This window comes from Dendropsophus ebraccatus, chromosome 2 (genome assembly GCF_027789765.1).
Source record: "Dendropsophus ebraccatus isolate aDenEbr1 chromosome 2, aDenEbr1.pat, whole genome shotgun sequence".
NCBI lineage: Eukaryota > Metazoa > Chordata > Amphibia > Anura > Hylidae > Dendropsophus > Dendropsophus ebraccatus.
The window spans coordinates 66,942,914-66,962,322 of NC_091455.1; the positions used below are offsets into that span (position 1 = coordinate 66,942,914).

The window sequence follows — 19,409 nt, forward strand, 5'->3', positions numbered from 1 at the left end:
AATAAAATAATAATAATAAAATAATAATAATAATAATAAATATCCAGATATGATCAGCGGTTACATGTGTATCTCTGGTTGCAATATATATATCTGCAACAGAGAAACACATGCTTTACTTTAGACTAAAAGGTAGAGTAGCTGGGGTGCCTTATTTTAGGAGGGAATCTTATTTTCAGGAAAACACGCTATGTATAAACGGCTGTGATTTGGCAACCAAATCACCAGCCATTGTATTATGTATCAAACAACAGCTATTGTTTTAAATGAAAAATTTATTTTGTGTTTAATAGAAAAGTGATTCACCTGGTGCGGTTTATAAATCTGATGACATGGAGCAACTATATGCCCCCTTCTGTCAATATGGTGCCCATATGGTGGGCCATGTGCCATAAAACAGCCACGAACAAGCCAAACGTGTAGGGCAGACATCTAGGCTAATGTTCTAATACTCCAAAGCACAGGACACAGAGAAACCTTTGTTTAAGACTTTCACAGACATCATGAAAAGTAGTGCATATGATCAGTGCCTCTCAACTTAGAGACTGAACAGTGGCTGCTGCATTATTAGATTTCATGCAATGTTTTATGGAACTAATAGGACTTATTTTATGTTCACTGTAAATACTTAAACACAGTCTTGTGAGTGTATTATATCTGAAGATAGGCATTATCAGAGGAGAAGCGTGGAGATAGGAATTAGCCTTTATTTCAACCATATCAAATACAGACTCAGCATTACACGATACTCCTCAGACGCGGATCCGTCATGGAACATTAGCAAAGCTGTATTTTTCCCATACACCACTTTCCAGATTTTGTAACAGTGATCACTATTTATTTGCTTTAAAAACTTTTTTTTACAAGTAATAAATCAAAACGTAGCTATATTACAGATTTACAAGGGTGGGTATACTGACTATATATCTTTCACATCAAAACAACCAGTGGTATACTACTGCTGTAAGTAATAGGCTTAAAACTAGTCTCTCTCACTAGAAGTACATTTAAACACTTAAAATACTCAAAGAATCAATAAGCATAAACAGGCGGATAGAGTTTACTTATTCTGATACCCTACCCATCAAATAGGTAGATATCTGGTGCTGTATTTGGGTCACAGGCCATACAATTGTAGTTAACTCTCAGTATCAGTACTTTGTATAGGTTTTTCATCCACAACATATACCCTTGCCAAATATGAAACTGCTGAAATGATGGATATTTCTATTCTACTATTAATTTTGGTCTGAAGCCATAAGCTAAATGATCATTTAGATGACAGCTATTACCACTGGCCTCCCTACTAACATGCGTATCATATGTCTGACATAACAGAATGTAAGCATGCTATATACCTTTCTCCAGGTCTCTGGATTGTAGAAGATGAGGATTTGGCTGTAGTACGGATGCTTGCTTGCAACCTCTATGCACTGATCTGCTAGGCCTTTTTGGCACAAGGACTCCAGTTTCCTGGAAAAAATGGTAAACATTGCAGGATACTAAATAAGATTTATAGAAGTTATACAATCAGAACGTAACATCAATAAACAGAACCATTACATGTGAAGAAATATTTAACAAACATCCTCTTCTGGTTCTGGGGATGTTAATTAGGGCTTATTCCCACATTCTGTGAAACCTGGAAGCCATGGATGGGTAAGCCCTGTAGTGGACTCTTTCCCCGCCCAGCATCATGTATAAGTATGATGTGGCGAGCAGTGAAAGTGTTTAAATCTTCCCAGCACTGTAATGACACAGCCGCAAAGATTCGAACACTTTCCTGGCTCCCAACATCATATTGCTACATGATGCTGTGCGGGAATCACAATGAAAGGCAGATGGCAACAAATAGCAAAAGCCCCCCAAATTATTCAAATATATTAATGCAAACCCCTCCCAAAAACAACAAGGTCAGAGCATGTAGGACCCCTAAACAATGGTGACGGGGAGTTAATTACTGGGGATCATAAGGAAACTGAGTTATTGAATGGGTTCTTCAGTTCTGTATATACAAAAGAGGATGGAGGCAATGTAGGTGGGGCCAGTGCTGAGGTGGGCGGGGCCAGTGCTGCTAACAAGTATAATGTATTGAACTGGCTTACTATAGATATGGTCCAAGATAAATTAAATAAACTGAATGTAAAAGAAAGCTCCAGGGCCTGATGAATTACACCCCAGAGTTCTTAGGGAACTCAGTTCTGTAATTTCTCTACCCTTGTATGAAATATTCAGTGATTCTTTGCTGACAGGTATTGTGCCGAGGGACTGGCGTAAGGAAAATGTAGTGCTGATCTTTAAAAAGGGCTGAAGGACTTCTCCAGGTAACTATAGACCCGTAAGCTTAGCGTCCATTGTGGGGAAACTATTCAAGGGGCTTATAAGGGACTACATCCAGGAATATGTGGGAGGTAATAGTATTATAAGTGATAACCAGCATAGTTAGAAGCAAGGAAAGAAGTTGTCAAACAAACCTAATATGTTTTTATGAAGCGGTGAGTAGAAGCCTGGATAGGGGGCAGCTGTGGATATAGTGTACCTGGATTTTGCAAAAGCATTTAACACTGTCCCTCATATCATAACAATGATAGGAGCAGTATGCTGGCCTTCGCTCCGTGTAATAGGAGAAGCAGCAGACCGCCACTATCTTCTATGGGCCACGTGGATGATCTAAGAATTGTCCAGACAGCTTCTCCCCCTCCATTTAGAAAATGAGATTTAATGTAGAGAAATGTAAAGTTCTGCACCTGGGTACCAATAACCCGCATGCATCATATGTCCTAGGGGGAGTTACACTGGGAGAGTCGTTGGTATAGAACAGGGGTGGGGAACCTTTTTCATGTCGAGGGCCGGTTGGGCATTAATAAAATCATTCGAGGGCCGCATACCATGTGCGGCAGTTAGTAGCCTGGGTTTGCAGCACCCAGGGCAAGGCAAAGTATTGTTCCCCTAGTTCCCCTGCTATTGTAGTTAACCCCCAGTGATGCCCTGCTATTGTAGTTAACCCCCAAGTCATGTCCCTGGTAGCCTAGTTAACCCCCCCAGTGATGCCTCTGGTAGGCCTAGTTAACCCCCATCAGTCATGTCCCTGGTAGCCTAGTTAACCCCCATCAGTCATGTCCCAGGTGGCCTAGTTAACCCCCATCAGTCATGTCCCAGGTGGCCTAGTTAACCCCCATCAGTCATGTCCCAGGTGGCCTAGTTAACCCCCATCAGTCATGTCCCAGGTGGCCTAGTTAACCCCCATCAGTCATGTCCCAGGTGGCCTAGTTAACCTCCATCAGTCATGTCCCAGGTGGCCTAGTTAACCTCCATCAGGCATGTCCCTGGTGGCCTAGTTAACCCCCATCAGGCATGTCCCTGGTGGCCTAGTTAACCCCCATCAGGCATGTCCCTGGTGGCCTAGTTAACCCCCATCAGGCATGTCCCTGGTGGCCTAGTTAACCCCATCAGTCATGTCCCTGGTAGCCTAGTTAACCCCCATCAGTCATGTCCCAGGTGGCCTAGTTAACCCCCATCAGGCATGTCCCTGGTGGCCTAGTTAACCCCCATCAGGCATGTCCCTGGTGGCCTAGTTAACCCCCATCAGGCATATCCCTGGTGGCCTAGTTAACCCCCATCAGGCATGTCCCTGGTGGCCTAGTTAACCCCCATCAGGCATGTCCCTGGTGGCCTAGTTAACCCCCAAATAAAAAAAATAAACATCCCACTCACCTTACCTCCGCTCCCACGCTGCCCATGTCCTCTTCTGTCCCAGGTCCTCTGTGCCGGTCTTTCTCCTGCAGGCGGCGCGCGATGAAATGACGTCATCGCGCGCGGCCTGCAGGAGACTGAAGACACGCGCCGCTCTGCTGGGGAAGAAGCCGGCATAGACAGCATCCTCCTGTGTCCGGCAGCTGTCACAGGATGCTGTGTATGCCGGCTCCTTCCTCCTCCAGAGCGGCGCGCATCACAGGGGAGCTGCGGGCCGCATCGGGAGGTCTCAGGGGCCGGATGCGGCCCGCGGGCCGGAGGTTCCCCTCCCCTGGTATAGAAGGATCTGGGTGTACTCATAGATAATAGACTACAGAACAGCACACAATGTCAGCAGAATATTGTCATGCATTATGAAAAAAAAAAAAAAAAAAAAAAAAAAAAAAAGCATATTTATAGAATCTACCCATCATTCATCCCCTCCTTGGTTGAACTTGATGGACACGTGTCTTTTTTCAACCATACTAACTATCTGACTGGGACTGAAAGAAAAATGAGTATCCTATGAAAGTGGATGCCTGAAGGGCCATTACCAAGGGCAACAGGTAATGAAATCAAGCCGCACATGGGGGGGATTAGTGAGTCTATATAAGTCAATTGTTTCATTTAAAGGAGAAGTCTGGCAAGTTTTTTTTATTAAAGTAAGGTATTACCCCCAAAAATTTATACAAATTACCAATTTACACTTATTACGGGAAATGCTTATAAAGTACTTTTTCCCTGCACTTACTACTGCATCAAGGCTTTACTTCCTGGATAACATGGTGATGTCACGACCTGACTCCCAGACCTGTGCGGGCTGTGGCTGCTGGAGAGGATGATGGCAGGGGGACACAGGGTACTGGAGGGACACTGAGGGCCCTATTACATCAACAGATTACCTGACATTTTTTTTAAGGCAAAGCCAGGAATGGACTAAACACAGGGAACAGGTCATGAAGGAAAGACTGAGATTCCTCGTCTTTTCAAATCCATTCTGGCTTTGGCTTACAAAAATCTGTCAGATAATCTGTTGGTGTAATAGGGCCCTTAGCATCCCTCTGCCATCATCCTCTCCAGCAGCCACAGCCCGCACAGCTCTGGGAGTCGGATCGTGACATCACCATTTTATCCAGGAAGTGAAGCCTTGATGCTGTAGTAAGTGCAGGGAAAAAAAGCACTTTATGTACATTTCCCGTAATAAGTTTATATTGGTAATTTGTATAACTTTTCGGGGACAGTACAATACTTTAATAAAACATATTGCCGGACTTCTCCTTTAACATAATACATCACTATAGAACTAGCTTTCTTCATAACACCACCCCTTTAAGTGCTAGGTTTGCAGTAAAGACTTGACCAACAGGATTTAACAATATATCAGCCTTTTTTTTTTTTAGCATAAGTGAAAAAAATACCTCCATTTCCTCAAACAGCTGGCTACCATCCTCTTTGCCTTCGTCATCATCTTGTGCCCAGTTCTCAGAGCTGTCCCCCTTCCTTGCCTTTTTATGATCTGCTGTTTGATGTGATGATTCCTCCCTGGATTGAAAATAACTCCCCTGGAAATTTAGTCCTATAGAGGAATTACTTCTGGGACCTGACCTTAAGGTTTCCTGTATGGTGGGTTGCTTCATTTTGCTTCTAGGATTTTCCTGTCCTTTCTCCTGAGGGCACAATCCTGAGAACCTATCGGAGAGATCCAGGGGCTTGTCAAGGGAAAGATCCCTGCTGCCATTGGCATTCTTTAAGGGGAAATCATTCTCTTTATTAACAGATGCAGTTTCACAGTGTGCTTCCCCTTCACTTTCTACCTTTTTCCGCTTGCCACATCTGCTTGCAGTTTGCTTATAGATCTCATGGCCCATATGGTCTTTGCTCATAAAAGCATCAGTAGTGTTCATCCCGCTGATCACAGAGTCATTTGGGCTCCTGTTCATGGACTGACGCTTGTTACCAGAGCATTGGCTAATGACAGAATTTGTAGAGGGAAGTTTGTGGACAGAAGTGCTAGTGTCTGTTTTGGCAGTGGTCTCAGCTTTAGAAGTGGCCATCCCAAACACTGGAGAAACCTGCTGTGAATCCCATTCCAATTCATGTGAATTACTTTGTATATTCTCAGTGAACCTGTGCCAAAGAAATACATAAGTGAGTTCGCACTGTATTGTACCATGAAGCATTCATGTCTACATATAGTACATGCAGAAACTCACACAGAACTACAATGTAAATCCTTACAATAGAAAATGCCCTGTGAGGGGTTATACAGCTAAGTATTTACAATTTTACTGGGGGGGGGGGGGGATTAAAAAATAGAATCATGTCAGATATAATTTAACATGCAATTACTCTTCATAAACATTAAAATATTTCCATATAATAATGTTATATAAATAACTACAATACAATTCACTATGCATAACATCTAATAAGTACAGAATGACTTTACACATATGCCATTGCCCTGGCATTTTAGCAAACATTGCCCACTGTATAAGTAGTAATCAAACATTAAAGTGACTCTGTACCCACAATCTGACCCTCCCCCCAAACAGCTTGTACCTTCAGATAGCTGCTTTTAATCCAAGATCTGTCCAGGGGTCCGTTCAGCAGGTGATGCAGTTATTGTCCTAAAACTTTTAAACTTGCAGCCCCGTGCCCAATGGGCATGGCTTAGAATATCTGTGCCCTAACTTTGCACCACCCCTCCGTCCCTCTTCATAATTAGGAATGCCACTGGAACATTTTCTCCTGTCTGAACATTGCACAGGTGCCTCAACGATCCAGCCCATGTACCCCCCACACAGGTGGGGAATAGGAGACAATCTGCCTGGAGCATTCCTAATGAGGAGGAGGGTGGGGAGGAGGGACAGAGAGGTTGTGCCAGCCTAATGCATACACAATCTAGGCTACGCCCGTTGGGCATGCGGCTGCAAGTTTAAAAGCTGTTTAGGACAATAACTGCATCACCTGCCAAACTGACCCCAGGACAGATCTTGGATTAAAAGCAGCTATCCGAATGTACAAGTGGTTTGGGGGGGGGGGGGGGTGTCAGATTGTGGGTACAGAGTCACTAACTGTTGTGAAAGGGGCCTCTAAATGTACACTGTGCCATCCATGTGTGTATCCTTTCATTGGGGGGGATTGTCTTTTAAGTTGAATGTACAATCTACCCTACTAGCATTATATTATATAGCAAATTGCAATATGAGATGAGCAAAGTCCAGTGGGTGGTGCTGCCCAAGTTTTTTTGTAAGCGCATTGATACAGTAAGTGCCATCAATCACTGTTTAGGACTGCCCACTGGTCTCTTACACTCAGGAGGAAAAGGGATTTAAATAGTGAATCATATTGAAACTTTTCCAACCAAACTATATATTAATCTGCTAATAAATCCTGCCCTGTGAAACGCTGCTTGCAGCCCGATAGCATGTTAAATGTGAGTCTCCCTTTATGCATTTGTATCAATTGTGTAAGTGTAACCTTTGTCCAGCTTGCTCAATTCAAGTGCAACATGCACAAGAGCTCAATAACATCCTCATTTGGGAATATTTTATTATTCATGAATAAAGGAAAAACATGATATTTTAAATGAAGTCACGGCAAACAAACAGTATCACTATTTGTCTGTAGAAAACGGAAGTGTAACTATTGTTTAGATGGTGTTTTCTTAAAGTAACTAAAATGCTCAAAATTTCTGTGCAGACTAAAGGGGTCTTAATGTACAAGGCCTGTCCATATGCTTAGGTAAGCCATATCAGAAGGGGGTTCCAAACCCGAACCCTTCCAGTCCTTTAATTAACCAAGGTGGCAGCTCATGGCTAGCTGTTGTAAACAAGTATTACATAGGTGCTTTTCATCTGAATGAGTAGACATGCAATTGAGCCACCAGTGTGCTGACTTTAGCTTTATACATAAAGAAAGAAGAAGAAAAAAAAAAAAAAAAAGTGTTCCGGAAAAGCGTCAAATGGTAAGTATAGGGGCATTTTTTTTTATGTCGCTTTAGGAAATCACCACAAGATAGTAAAGAGAACAAAAAAGCATGCCCTTAAAAATTGTGCTGCACTTTGTGAACAAGCTTGTTCTGTAAATTCAGTTCAGTGGAAAGATACATCTGGCTGTTGCTAAAGAACAGAAGCAAGGCTTTAACACCTCCACACTCCCTACATCAAATTCAAGCAAAGCAGTTCTTAGTCACACACAGAACACGTGTTGTACGCATCAAAACTATCATAGCCACTTATCAATTTTCCAAGCACAGCAGAAGACACTGTGCACCAAGTCAACTTCATAAAGCATAGACGTGGAAGTAAGGAGAGGGGACAACAAAGAGAGAGCTGGATTATTGGGTTAGTAAATCGTACCCGCACACAGGACTTACTCTAACTCACTGTGTCTTGGAGAGTGCTCCTCATGCTTACTAAGCACCTGCACAGCGCCTGCATTTGTCCTTAGATTGTTTAGTACACTCTGGGATTGCTAAAAGCACAAGCAAAAACAGTGTTAGTGGATTGCAAAACACTATGTACAAAAGTAAAAAAGTCTAGGGGATGTTCTTTGGTGATGTCAATATTAAAATATTCATGTAAATGGACCCAAGCTATTTAAAGTATCTTATAGCAACTGGCATATAACATGTTACCACAGTTATATTCCCCATTCACATTATGTACATGATACCTTTACTTTAATCTCATGTAATATAACAGACATAGCAGCCAGGGTATTTTGATAAAGTCTACAGATATCATAAAAAAAAAAAAAAAATAAAGGCACAGCAGAAAGTCAGCAGTCCAAGTTCACACTTGTATCTGGGCTCCGTTCAGGACCATTGTTGCAGACTCTGTTCAGTGTCACAAAACAGAGCGGGAAGGTCCATTGAGCAACAGATTCCAAGAGATCCTACTGACTTCAGTGAGGTCCGGTTTCAGTCTATGCTCCACTTATTTATCAGAATGTGATCAGACAAAAAGTTACTGCTTATAGTATCTTTTTATCTGCTCAGATACAGCAAAATAAAATAGAACCTTTGCCTGAGTTCCCCAAAAAGTACTCCGACGTAACAAAGCTGGAGAAACAAAGGACTTACAGATTCTTCTATATGAGCTTCAAGGCCAAGTGTCTCAGCTACTACAGCAGCTAAATTAAAGACTGGTTTCTCAGGAGTAAAATTATTATCCTGCTTTGCTGCTGAAAAACAAAATTTTTTATAAAAAATTATTTCTAAAGTGAACATAAAGTTGTTTTTATACATAAAAGTACAAGTACAACATATTTACACGGAAATCAGAGTAACATAAAATACATAAGCATTATATATCATGTGAAACTTCACAACCACGATTACACCTGGAAAGAAGCCCTATGTGTAGCAAACAAAGGATGTAGTGCAAGTGTAATTGTGTATGATTGTAGTGTCAGAGGAACACTAAGGCTGCATTCACACGTTCAGTGTTTTTCCCGGTCCGTGATTGTGGTCCGACAGCAACCTCCGTGATCCGTGCAAAACAGTCCGTTTTTCATCCGTTTTGTATCCGTGTCTGTTTTTTTTCATGGATCTGTGTTAAAGCATTTTAAATTACATGGATTACATCACATCTGTGTTTTTCATGGATGAACACGGATGTCACATCCGTGAAAAACACGGATCTCATTGATTTCTATGGGGAATCCTTTCCGTGCATCCGTTCCGAGTAATGACATGTCCTATTTTTTAACGGAACGGATCACGGATCCGTGAAATCACGGAACATCTGAATAGCCCAATAGAAAGCAATGGGCTGTAAAATTGTCCGTGCGCACGGATCCGTGAGCACGGACAACTTCCCGGAACGTGTGAATGCAGCCTAAAAAGTTTCAGGAATGAGAATCTTATTTTTGCTTAGAACATGGAATGTAATTTAAAAAAAAAAAAGTTACAAACTTGTGTTACTAAAAAGGAATAAGGCAACTGGATACACAGGGAACCGCTTGAAGGCACATTTAGGTTTAGGAGACAATAATATGTATTACATCATCAACATTCTGTATTTTGAATATAGTGCTATGTTCCCAGATAGTGAAACAAGCCAAGCAAGGGGTGTATTACTGAGCCAGTGAATATTCCAATTTCAGTATAAAATGGCAGAATGTATCCGTCTACAGCCACACTGGTATACGACCTATTGTTATGTTCTAGAAATGAATTTTGCTGTTAAATACTTACTTGGAAGAGGTGATAACTCTAATGCACAAGTATCAGCAACTAAGATGGCCTCTTCTTTTCCAGTATTTACCTGAGTGGATGTAAATATTCTTGCTCCAGTGCCTGCAATACATGTTAATTGCATTAGTTTATAATATCTGTTAGAATATCCTGTCTTTTCATTGGTGCTTCCTCCTGTATGTATACCACCTGTATAGCCATAATGGATACCACTTATGGTGCATTTACACAGATTTATCTGACAGATTATTAAAGCCAAAGCCAGGAATGGATTTAAAAAGAGGAGAGATCTCAGTCTTTTCTTTATGACCTGTTCTCTGTTTATAGTCTGTTCCTGGCTTTGGCTTCAAAGATCTGTCATATAAATCTCTCTGTGTAAACGCACCATTAGCCTATCACTCACTGACACCCACTATTAACTGGATCCTGCTGTATGGCATTGCACAAAGATATAAACTAATAAGCTCAATGGAAACCATAATGGAAAACACCCAAAATGATAGGGGTCTATGGATAAATTTGCTTAAGGCATTGGGAGATTTCCTGTATAATAAAGTTATGAGGTGCTGACATTAAGTGGCAGCTCACTAGTTAGGAGGTTACCTTTGCCTTAGGTGTTAGTAGAGGGGATACTGCACAATTACATTTCTACTACTGTAACCAAGAGTCAAAAAGGAGTCGTGGTGAAGTGCTTTTGCTGCACTTCGGCACACTTCACCACTTCACCACGTTCTTCTCCTTGACTCTTCAGTGGTGGCCATGCCCCGCTTGGGCCATCTTCCATGTTCACATGTGCGTTGGTGATTTTACAAGCGCGTGCTTCCTTTCTTCTCGTGTAGAGCGCCTGCATGAACGGCGGAGTGGTGCAAGTGCGCTGAGGGACCGAAGCCAATGCCCTAAGTTGGACACGGTGCGTTTCTGTGCACTCCTCCAGTGTACAACATCTGCGCAAGCAGCGAAGACAGGAAGCATGTGGCCCTGGTCTTACTGATGCATGCGTGAACATAGAAGATGGTGTGAAAGCAAATGGGGGCCGGCCACTGAATATTGAGAAAAGGGAACTGACACCTAAGGCAAAGAAAACCTGCTAACTAAGTAGCTGCCACCTAATACACACTGTCAGCACCTTTGTTAGGGTCCAGTTGCTGACAGATTGCTTTTAATGGAGTTACAAATATGTTAGGAATCACATATGTTGCCAAATGGAGGGAATGTGTTATACATCACAGTGCGAATTTAAGGACTTTGTGCTTAACTAGCACAGAATAAGGCCAATTCAGAGTAAGAAAACTAGGGTCCCCTTGACTTTAATGGGATGTTTACTTGCACATGTCAACTTATCCAGCATAATTCAGATAGGTATAAAATTTACATGCTGAAACTTCTCTGTGCACACACAGTGATTGTAGAAATACTCTTGAAATTTATTGGGAAGTCAAAAGGATTTCAGACAGAATTCATGCTGAATTAGAGGTAAAATACACATCACAATCAGTGTGAATTTTACCTGAAATGACTTACTGTGAACAAACCCTAATGGGGTTGTGCCACAAGCAATACCCCTGCCCGTACATCACAAAAGAGGGTTAAGTGTTGCTGAGAGGAACTTTATAGCCAGATTCCAGGACTAGGGAAGCTGGACCTGCCGGTGGCTTAGTTGCTTTTGTGTGATGATATAATCCACATGATACTTTCTATTTTGCATGGTTTTGTTCATGTATTCAACTTGTTTTACATCAATCACTGTAGTGATCTCCTGTATCTTTTACCATTTAGATTTTGGTGTGTTTACTTTTAACTTGTCTTCTAAAATTCCACTTCGTTTTATTACAGGCAAATACTTAAGTATTTTTAGATTTTATTTGCATTGGGCAAAGCGATCATATTTACACTCATCTAAATCTTTCCACTTGACAATTTGCATTGCGTGTTAAAGCTATTCTTCTACACTTAACGCTTAAACCAGTCTAGAAATCTGGTTACGTGAGCTTAGCCCGAATCAGGTTTCTCCAGTACTGTAAAAATACATCTTAAGCAAATGCCTTGCATGCAGCGTCACTGCCATGTGGATCCTATTCTGTAAGAGAGTTATGGCCCTATTACATGTAGCAATTATCGTGTAAAGATTCGCTATAACAATCGCTAGTGAATACTAGGGATTTAATAATGATTCTGAGGTTATTACACTCACAGATTGCTGTTATGAATAAATTTTTTTGCCTTGTTATATGGTCGCTAATCGTTCCTCAGGACAACCCACACAGCAGGTTTTATCTGTGAAAGACTTATTAGAAGAACATATATGCAAACTACCAACAATAGTTTTTCAACATGTTAAAAGACAACGATTGATGACTTTTCTCTTGTTGTTTCATTGTTGGGTATTATTACATGGGCAGATAATCGCTCATTTTTTGTTGTTACAGCAAATTTTTATTATCACGCTGTGTAATAGGGCCTTATTGTTTAAAAATTCCCTATAACAACTGAAAATGAGCGACTATCTGCCCATGTAATACCCAACAATCAAACATTAAAAGAAAAGTCATTAATCGTTGTCTTTCAACATGTCGAAAAACTGTTTTTGGTAGTTCGCATATCTGTTCTTCTAATAAGTCTGTGCAGATAAAACATGCTGTCCTGAGAAACTATTAGCGACCAAAAAAAAAAATGCAAAAATGATCGTTCATAACAGCAAACTGTGAATGTAATAACCTCAGTCATTACTAAATCAATCACTAGAGGTTGATAGTTATAGCAAACCTTTACACAATAATCGCTACATGTAATAGGGCCTTGCTCTCAAAACTAAGGATGCGAGGAAAAAAATAATAATTTATAACAAACACCACTTTTAAAATCTTAATCCAGGATTAGAGAAGTATGTCTGCCTTCTTCCAAAAACTGCATTACACCTGTCCTTAGTCTCGGTTCCAGTTGTGTGCAGTGATACAGCTTGGTGCCATTCACTTGAATGGAACAATACGAGGACACTATAGTGACTATTTAGAAAACAAACGATCGGCTAGCTGGTCAGACACTATCATTCATTTGTGACTTTTTGGGCCCTTTTAAGTAAACTTTCAAGTTAGCCCATGTTCTGATCTTGTGCTTCCAATGTAAAGGCCAAACATATCCATAGACTTATTAATCGAAACCCAAGTAAAAAAATTCTCTTTTTTCTATACATTCAGCTGAGAATCAATAGGAACTATATATGTTCAACATATACATTGATAGATGCCGCACAGTGCATACACAAGACATATGCTATAACAAATCCTCCTTGGCCTCTATATGCGAGACCTTATATTACTTACCATTTGCACAGTCAGTTGCACTGGATTCATCCTGTGTATGTTCTGTATACCGCACATGTTTGTTTGCTTTTCTTCTACGCATCCTGCTGACGACACTTGGGGGAAAAGAACCGACTGGTGAATCGGGGATAATGCCTTCATCAACATCTGCAACCTCTTCATGTATTTTTTTCATTGATCTAAATATTAAAGTATACATTTTTAAACTTAAATGCCAAATAATATGTTATATTCTAGTGGCAGAAATAGCATAGTCACTATGAATATAAATGTAGACTTCTTAGCTTTCAAATGAAACCAGAATGAATATGTGGGGCACGATGCTTGTATTATGTCAGAAAGCAGCATAAAAAGTGTGTGAAATGAAGGTGCCAGCAATAAGACAGATTATATATGTTGTGGTCACCATACATCTTAGGTGTTCCGCCCACGCCCTCCCTCCACCTGCCAACCTCCACACAACTGCATGCTTAGTGGAAAGTGCATGCATTCTCAATAGGGATAAGGGAATAAGCTGCTGCTAGACACCTTTGGTGGCATCTTATCTACCTTAAGCATAAAGGATCAGTCATGTTGCAATCAGATATCCCCAATCCTTCTATCCCCCAGTTGGGAAATCAATACACATTTATTAGCCAGGCAATAGTTGGCAATAGTCAGGCAACTGCGTTTACATTACAGCTCTTTCCCTGTACTGTCTTCAAGTAAAACCCAGGGAGATACTGTATGTTACCACTATACTTACTGAGCAGAGAAGTCAGCATATGAACTTTGTAAACCAGGTAAAAAGCTATACCTGCTTCAGAGCTTCCCCTGCTTTGGTAATCCCAACCAGCTGTACTAAATCTGGCCCGTGAAAGGGGTGCGGGACATACGTTTTTTTCCCTAAAGATTTTCTGGTGCAAAACTGCATACAATGTGCTTATGAGAATAAAGTACTGGGTGGCATTTTAACAAAATAACAAGTGTATACATTCTGAAAGTACTGGGTGGTAGTAGGAGATTTGCATGATTTGCAATTATTTTGATGGTGTAGCTTAGATTACTATCTGGTACAATCACAAGAATGAAGTGTCCTATGTGTATCACTGGAATTAAATACTCACTCGGCTGCCTTCTGCATGTGCTCAAGATGTTTTGAAAGCCTTTTGTTTTCATCCTGTAATGTGTTCTTCTCATCCACTGTAGTAAGAGATAACAGACAAGGAGAACTTAACTATGGCTTTTAAAGTCATTGCATACACACCATTCTCTACTGACACAACAGAACACAAACTTATATTAGAAGGGTTGGCACTTCAAGTACTAAAAACAAATAAAATGGAAAACACATATAGAGGGTCTGTTTTAATCAATACTTAAATTGGTATTACATTCACAGCTAATAGTAAAACTTTTAGGGCTTAGCAAGTTAAATATTTTTGCAAATTTGCCCACTAGCCTCCTCCCAATCTTTCCTGCTCATAGTTGGCAGCTTGTTGTCTAGGCTACAGAGCACCACTCTGCTCTAAAAGCAGTAGTTGCAATATACAGTATACCAGTCGGACCACTGCTGGTAAAGCAGGGCGGTGGTTGCTAACCTAGACAAACTCTTAACAATGGGAGGAAAAGTGCAGTATATCAGAAGGAGGCAAGTTTGCTTAATGAATGTATGTGCGAAAATATTTAACTTGAGGAGTCCTACAAGATTAAAGGAGTACTCCGGTGGAGCGACTAAAAAGTCCTAGTATATGTAGGGTCAAGACCCAGTTGAAAAGATGAAGGGTACTGTCCAGTTGTGACAATTACAGGCCTGCACTAATCATTATTCTCCATAAATTTTTTGGCTCCACGTTGTATGAAAAGGAGGACACTGTCTACACCAGAAAAGTGGTATGAAAAAAAAGCAAGAAAAAAAATTGAGCAAATTGAGTACTACAAAAATTTTTTACCCCCAAAAAACTGGCATATAAGCCTTGACATCCAGTCTTTATCGCTTAAACGGGCAGCAGTACAGCCTGATTTTCAAAACTGTCTTTAGATGAAGATTTAAGTTGCATTAATTCATAATTATGTGGTTTAGCACTTTATGTAATGTAAACCTTTTAAGAGTGCAGTGTGCATATTACACTACATGAGGAAGTCTACTAAAAGGGAAGAGGATTCTCACTAAGTTCTGTGATTAGTTTCAGGTTCTGTTGTCTGATATTCTCAAATTCCTGCTGCTTCTTCCTCATGTGCTCCTCTGTTACTGCACACCGGTCACAAAGCCCAGCCCGTAACCTGGTGGAAAGAGAAGAAAGAAACGTATCTGGTACTTGAACACCACCAAAACCGCCATTTGTTTTTATACACATTTATGATATATTAAACTGGTAGCCACAAACATAACTGGCACAGCACAAAGCAGGACCTGATTTGAGAAACAGAAAAAAAGGAGGGCTATGGGCTTCATACTGCAGCACCTTTACAACACTGTTACACAATTTATGCAAATGTGATGCCCGTAGTGCCTTACGCAATTAACCACTGAGCTAACCTGCCTGACGGGTTTCTAAGAGACGTATTAAACGGCCCAATCACTTAAGTAAACGCTTGCCGATCTGCTATATCAGAGCTCGTTTACCAGGCCTATTACGCGGCTCGAATATCGTGCAGCAAGGGCTGTATTGTATAGCAACCTTGCTGTAAATATTAAATAAACTTTATACATTACCGCTTCATGCTCCCCGGAGTCTTTTTGGCTTTTCCACGCTCCCCGCAGCCGCCGGTTCAACTTCAGACAGTCTCTGAAGTGACAAGCTGCTCAGCCAATCACTGGCCGCAGAGATCCAGTCTCACCTACTGATTGACTGAGCAGCCTGTCACTGCAGAGACTAGCAAAGAGAACATCGGGGAGTAATGTATACAGTTTATTATTTTCTTTGTAGATACTGCGGGCCCGGTGGTCGATGATTTTAGGTCAGGACCTAAAGACACAATCAGCCGAAGATCGTTGTCTTCAACTGACCATTGTCTTTATTACACAGAGGGATTCACAGCCTCTTACCCAAAACATCTCAGACAATCAGGCTAACAAACGTATCTCCTGTGACCAAATGCCAAAAAGACGTCATGACTTGTCATTAACTAAAAAAAAAAACAAAACAACAACAACAAAAAAAAACTAACATGTTGATCAGTTGTGGTCCGAGTACCAAGACCCCCACCAATTGTTAGAACAGGCAGGGAAAAGCGCTCAGCTAAGCAAATTTTCTCCCCGCTGCACAAGACAGATGCTACTAGAAGCCTATAGGGGCTTGTCTTATGCAGTGACGGGAGAAATTGGTACAGAAGCACTTACCTTAGTGCTTCTCCCTGCTTTTTCTAGCTTTCTTCAGTGGAGGTCTCAGCACCCAAACCTTGACCAATAGAATGTTTTTTGTTCAGAGTGCAGAAGACCTCTCCCATTGGAAATACAGGAAGTTTGCAGCAGGGAGCAGAAGGCTTGAGCAGTCTTCAACTCCCGTACAACCCTCTTAAAGTATTGTGCCCCCCCTAGACTCTTTCTAGTAAACTAAATTTGTGAAAGTATTAATACTTCTTACCGGTCTTCAAGGACTTTGATAGTGTCATGAAGCACCTTCTGCTGCTCCCTTAGCTGTTGGTTTTTAGTGTAAAATTCTTCAAGTCTCTGGGCATCCCTGTGGAGACAAAGATGACTTTCTAGTAGGGCTGGGCGATATGGACTAAAATTTATATCACGATATAATTTGATGCATGCACGATATAACGATATATCACGATATATAAATTTTTTTGTATGTATACAAATTACAACACATTAAGAATTTTTTAAGATGAGTATTGTATAACAGATCTTTTTCCAAACAATGTAAAGATTAAGTGTTAGTAAAACACAAAATTGTTTAAAATAAAGTGCCAGTCATCAGCCCCTCCTTGTGCCAGTTATCAGCCCCTCCTTGTGCCAGTTATCAGCCCCTCCTTGTGCCAGTTATCAGCCCCTCCTTGTGCCAGTTATCAGCCCCTCCTTGTGCCAGTCATCAGTCCTCCCCTGTGCCAGTCATCAGTCCTCCCCTGTGCCAGTCATCAGTCCTCCCCTGTGCCAGTCATCAGTCCTCCCCTGTGCCAGTCATCAGTCCTCCCCTGTGCCAGTCATCAGTCCTCCCCTGTGCCAGTCATCAGTCCTCCCCTGTGCCAGTCATCAGTCCTCCCCTGTGCCAGTCATCAGTCCTCCCCTGTGCCAGTCATCAGTCCTCCCCTGTGCCAGTCATCAGTCCTCCCCTGTGCCAGTCATCAGTCCTCCCCTGTGCCAGTCATCAGTCCTCCCCTGTGCCAGTCATCAGTCCTCCCCTGTGCCAGTCATCAGTCCTCCCCTGTGCCAGTTATCAGTCCCCCCCCAGTGCCAGTCATCTCCCCCTCCCCTATGCCATCATCAGCTTTCTCTATGTGCCAGCCAAGCCCCATGCCATTGCCACATCATGTCCCCCCAGCCAGGGCCATTATCAGCCCCATGCCATAGCCATCTGCACCCCCCGACCCCTCTGCTACTTACCTTTCCTGCAGGGCTGGCTGATTGAGTCCGCGAGGCGAGACAGGCCGCGTCTTCTTCCCAGCATGCACTGGGAGAGACCTGACGTCACACACATCGTCAGCTAGCGAGCTGACGATGCGTGGACGGAAGGCCCTGCAGCACGGTACCACGGAGCGGTAAGTGAGAAGCTTATTCACTACCACTCCGTGGACATGTATCGCGATATGACGATATGTCGTCATCTATATCGTCATCCGAATTGATGACGATATTTTTGCATATCGTTCATATCGCCCAGCCCTACTTTCTAGATATACAAATATATTTTTTTATAAATTATACTACAAGTAGAATTAACTAAAGAGTCTTGGGAATGGGTGCAAATGATAGAATACCCTGCTTACTGTGAGACACTCCATGCAAATCAACTCACAAAAGATCATTCAACGCTAATGATAAAACTGTATATGCTGCAGTGTTATATATGTTTTTTTACTAACATTATGTGACGATGTAAGATCTATTCTAGGGACAGTTTTACACAGGCAAAATACAGCCATGTGTTTGCATCTGTACTAACGCCTCTAGTCTACATTAATCTATAGTTTATGATGACCTGATCTGACAGTTCAATTCAGGTTATCAGACCCGCGGTCAGGCCGGGACTTTCAGCCATAAAATGGATGCAGATAATGTGGCCATTTTAAAAGTGTAAGAAACAGGCCTACTGGAGCAGCTATACTATAGAATTTTTTTTTTTTTTTCTAAATTAAAAGTAAACTGCTAATGAGGAAGGTGGGGTTGTCCGGCCTGCCATCAGCTGTGGAGGGTCACAAATGCCTGATGGGTAACTGGATTGCCAAAGCAACAATCCGACAGCCAGCAGGTATGATTCAAGTGGATCGCATGAATCATCATATAACCTATGCACAATACTAGCAAGGCATCAGAGGGCTGCCTTACCAACCCAATATCAGATTGGAGGCATAGACAACCGTTTTAAAGTACACTGTAGTGGGAAAATCGTATACTAGCAATTTGCTAATATAATTCAGTAACTCACGCTCAAGATAGAGGTTTATGGTGCGTTTACACACAGATTTATCTGACAGATATTTAAAGCAAAAGCCAGGAATGGCTTTGAAAAGAGGAGAAATCTCAGTCTTTCCTTTATGACCTTTTCCCTCTTTAAAGACCATTCCTGGCTTTGGTTTCCAAGATCTGTCAGATAAATCTCTGTGTAAACGCACCATACATAAGTGGTTAGAATAGGATTTTTTTTTTTTTTTTATGTCTCCTACTGCTGCCATTCTAAAGCTCCACAGGTCACCACAGATAACAACCTTAATGCCCCTTCTTGATACTGGTGGAAAGGGGTCACCACTACAGACAGTGACTAGCTGAGTACTGCTTTGTGACAAGACCAAGATGTCATGATCAGCAAGGAACTACTGAGTAAAGGAACAGCAACGTTGGGGTATTAGGCAGGTAAGTAATGCTTTTTTTTTTCCTTCTTTTTACACCCAGCCTCTTTCAAAATAAAAACAAAATGAGGACAAAACCTTTAAGTAATACCTTTAAGTAATTACAACACCTTTTTAATGTTAGGATAACCTATATTTATTTCTGAATAATGTTA

At 41.5% G+C, this 19,409-nt stretch overlaps 1 protein-coding gene across 5 annotated transcripts in view; it reads right to left on the reverse strand.

The window, feature by feature from the left end:
* RBBP8 (RB binding protein 8, endonuclease) overlaps nt 1-19,409 on the reverse strand; it is a 50,924-nt gene that overhangs the window by 11,562 nt on the left and 19,953 nt on the right. For 3 of the 5 annotated variants that reach the window (XM_069957703.1, XM_069957701.1, XM_069957702.1), the window contains 9 exons: nt 16,824-16,919; nt 15,407-15,519; nt 14,364-14,439; nt 13,258-13,436; nt 9,938-10,039; nt 8,822-8,922; nt 8,114-8,211; nt 5,151-5,859; nt 1,359-1,473 (listed from right to left, as the gene is read on the reverse strand). In XM_069957703.1, coding sequence (XP_069813804.1) covers nt 1,359-1,473; nt 5,151-5,859; nt 8,114-8,211; nt 8,822-8,922; nt 9,938-10,039; nt 13,258-13,436; nt 14,364-14,439; nt 15,407-15,519; nt 16,824-16,919 — 1,589 coding nt within the window. The remainder of the gene's footprint in view (nt 1-1,358; nt 1,474-5,150; nt 5,860-8,113; nt 8,212-8,821; nt 8,923-9,937; nt 10,040-13,257; nt 13,437-14,363; nt 14,440-15,406; nt 15,520-16,823; nt 16,920-19,409) is intronic. The other 2 variants (XM_069957705.1, XM_069957704.1) reach the window with 2 other exon arrangements.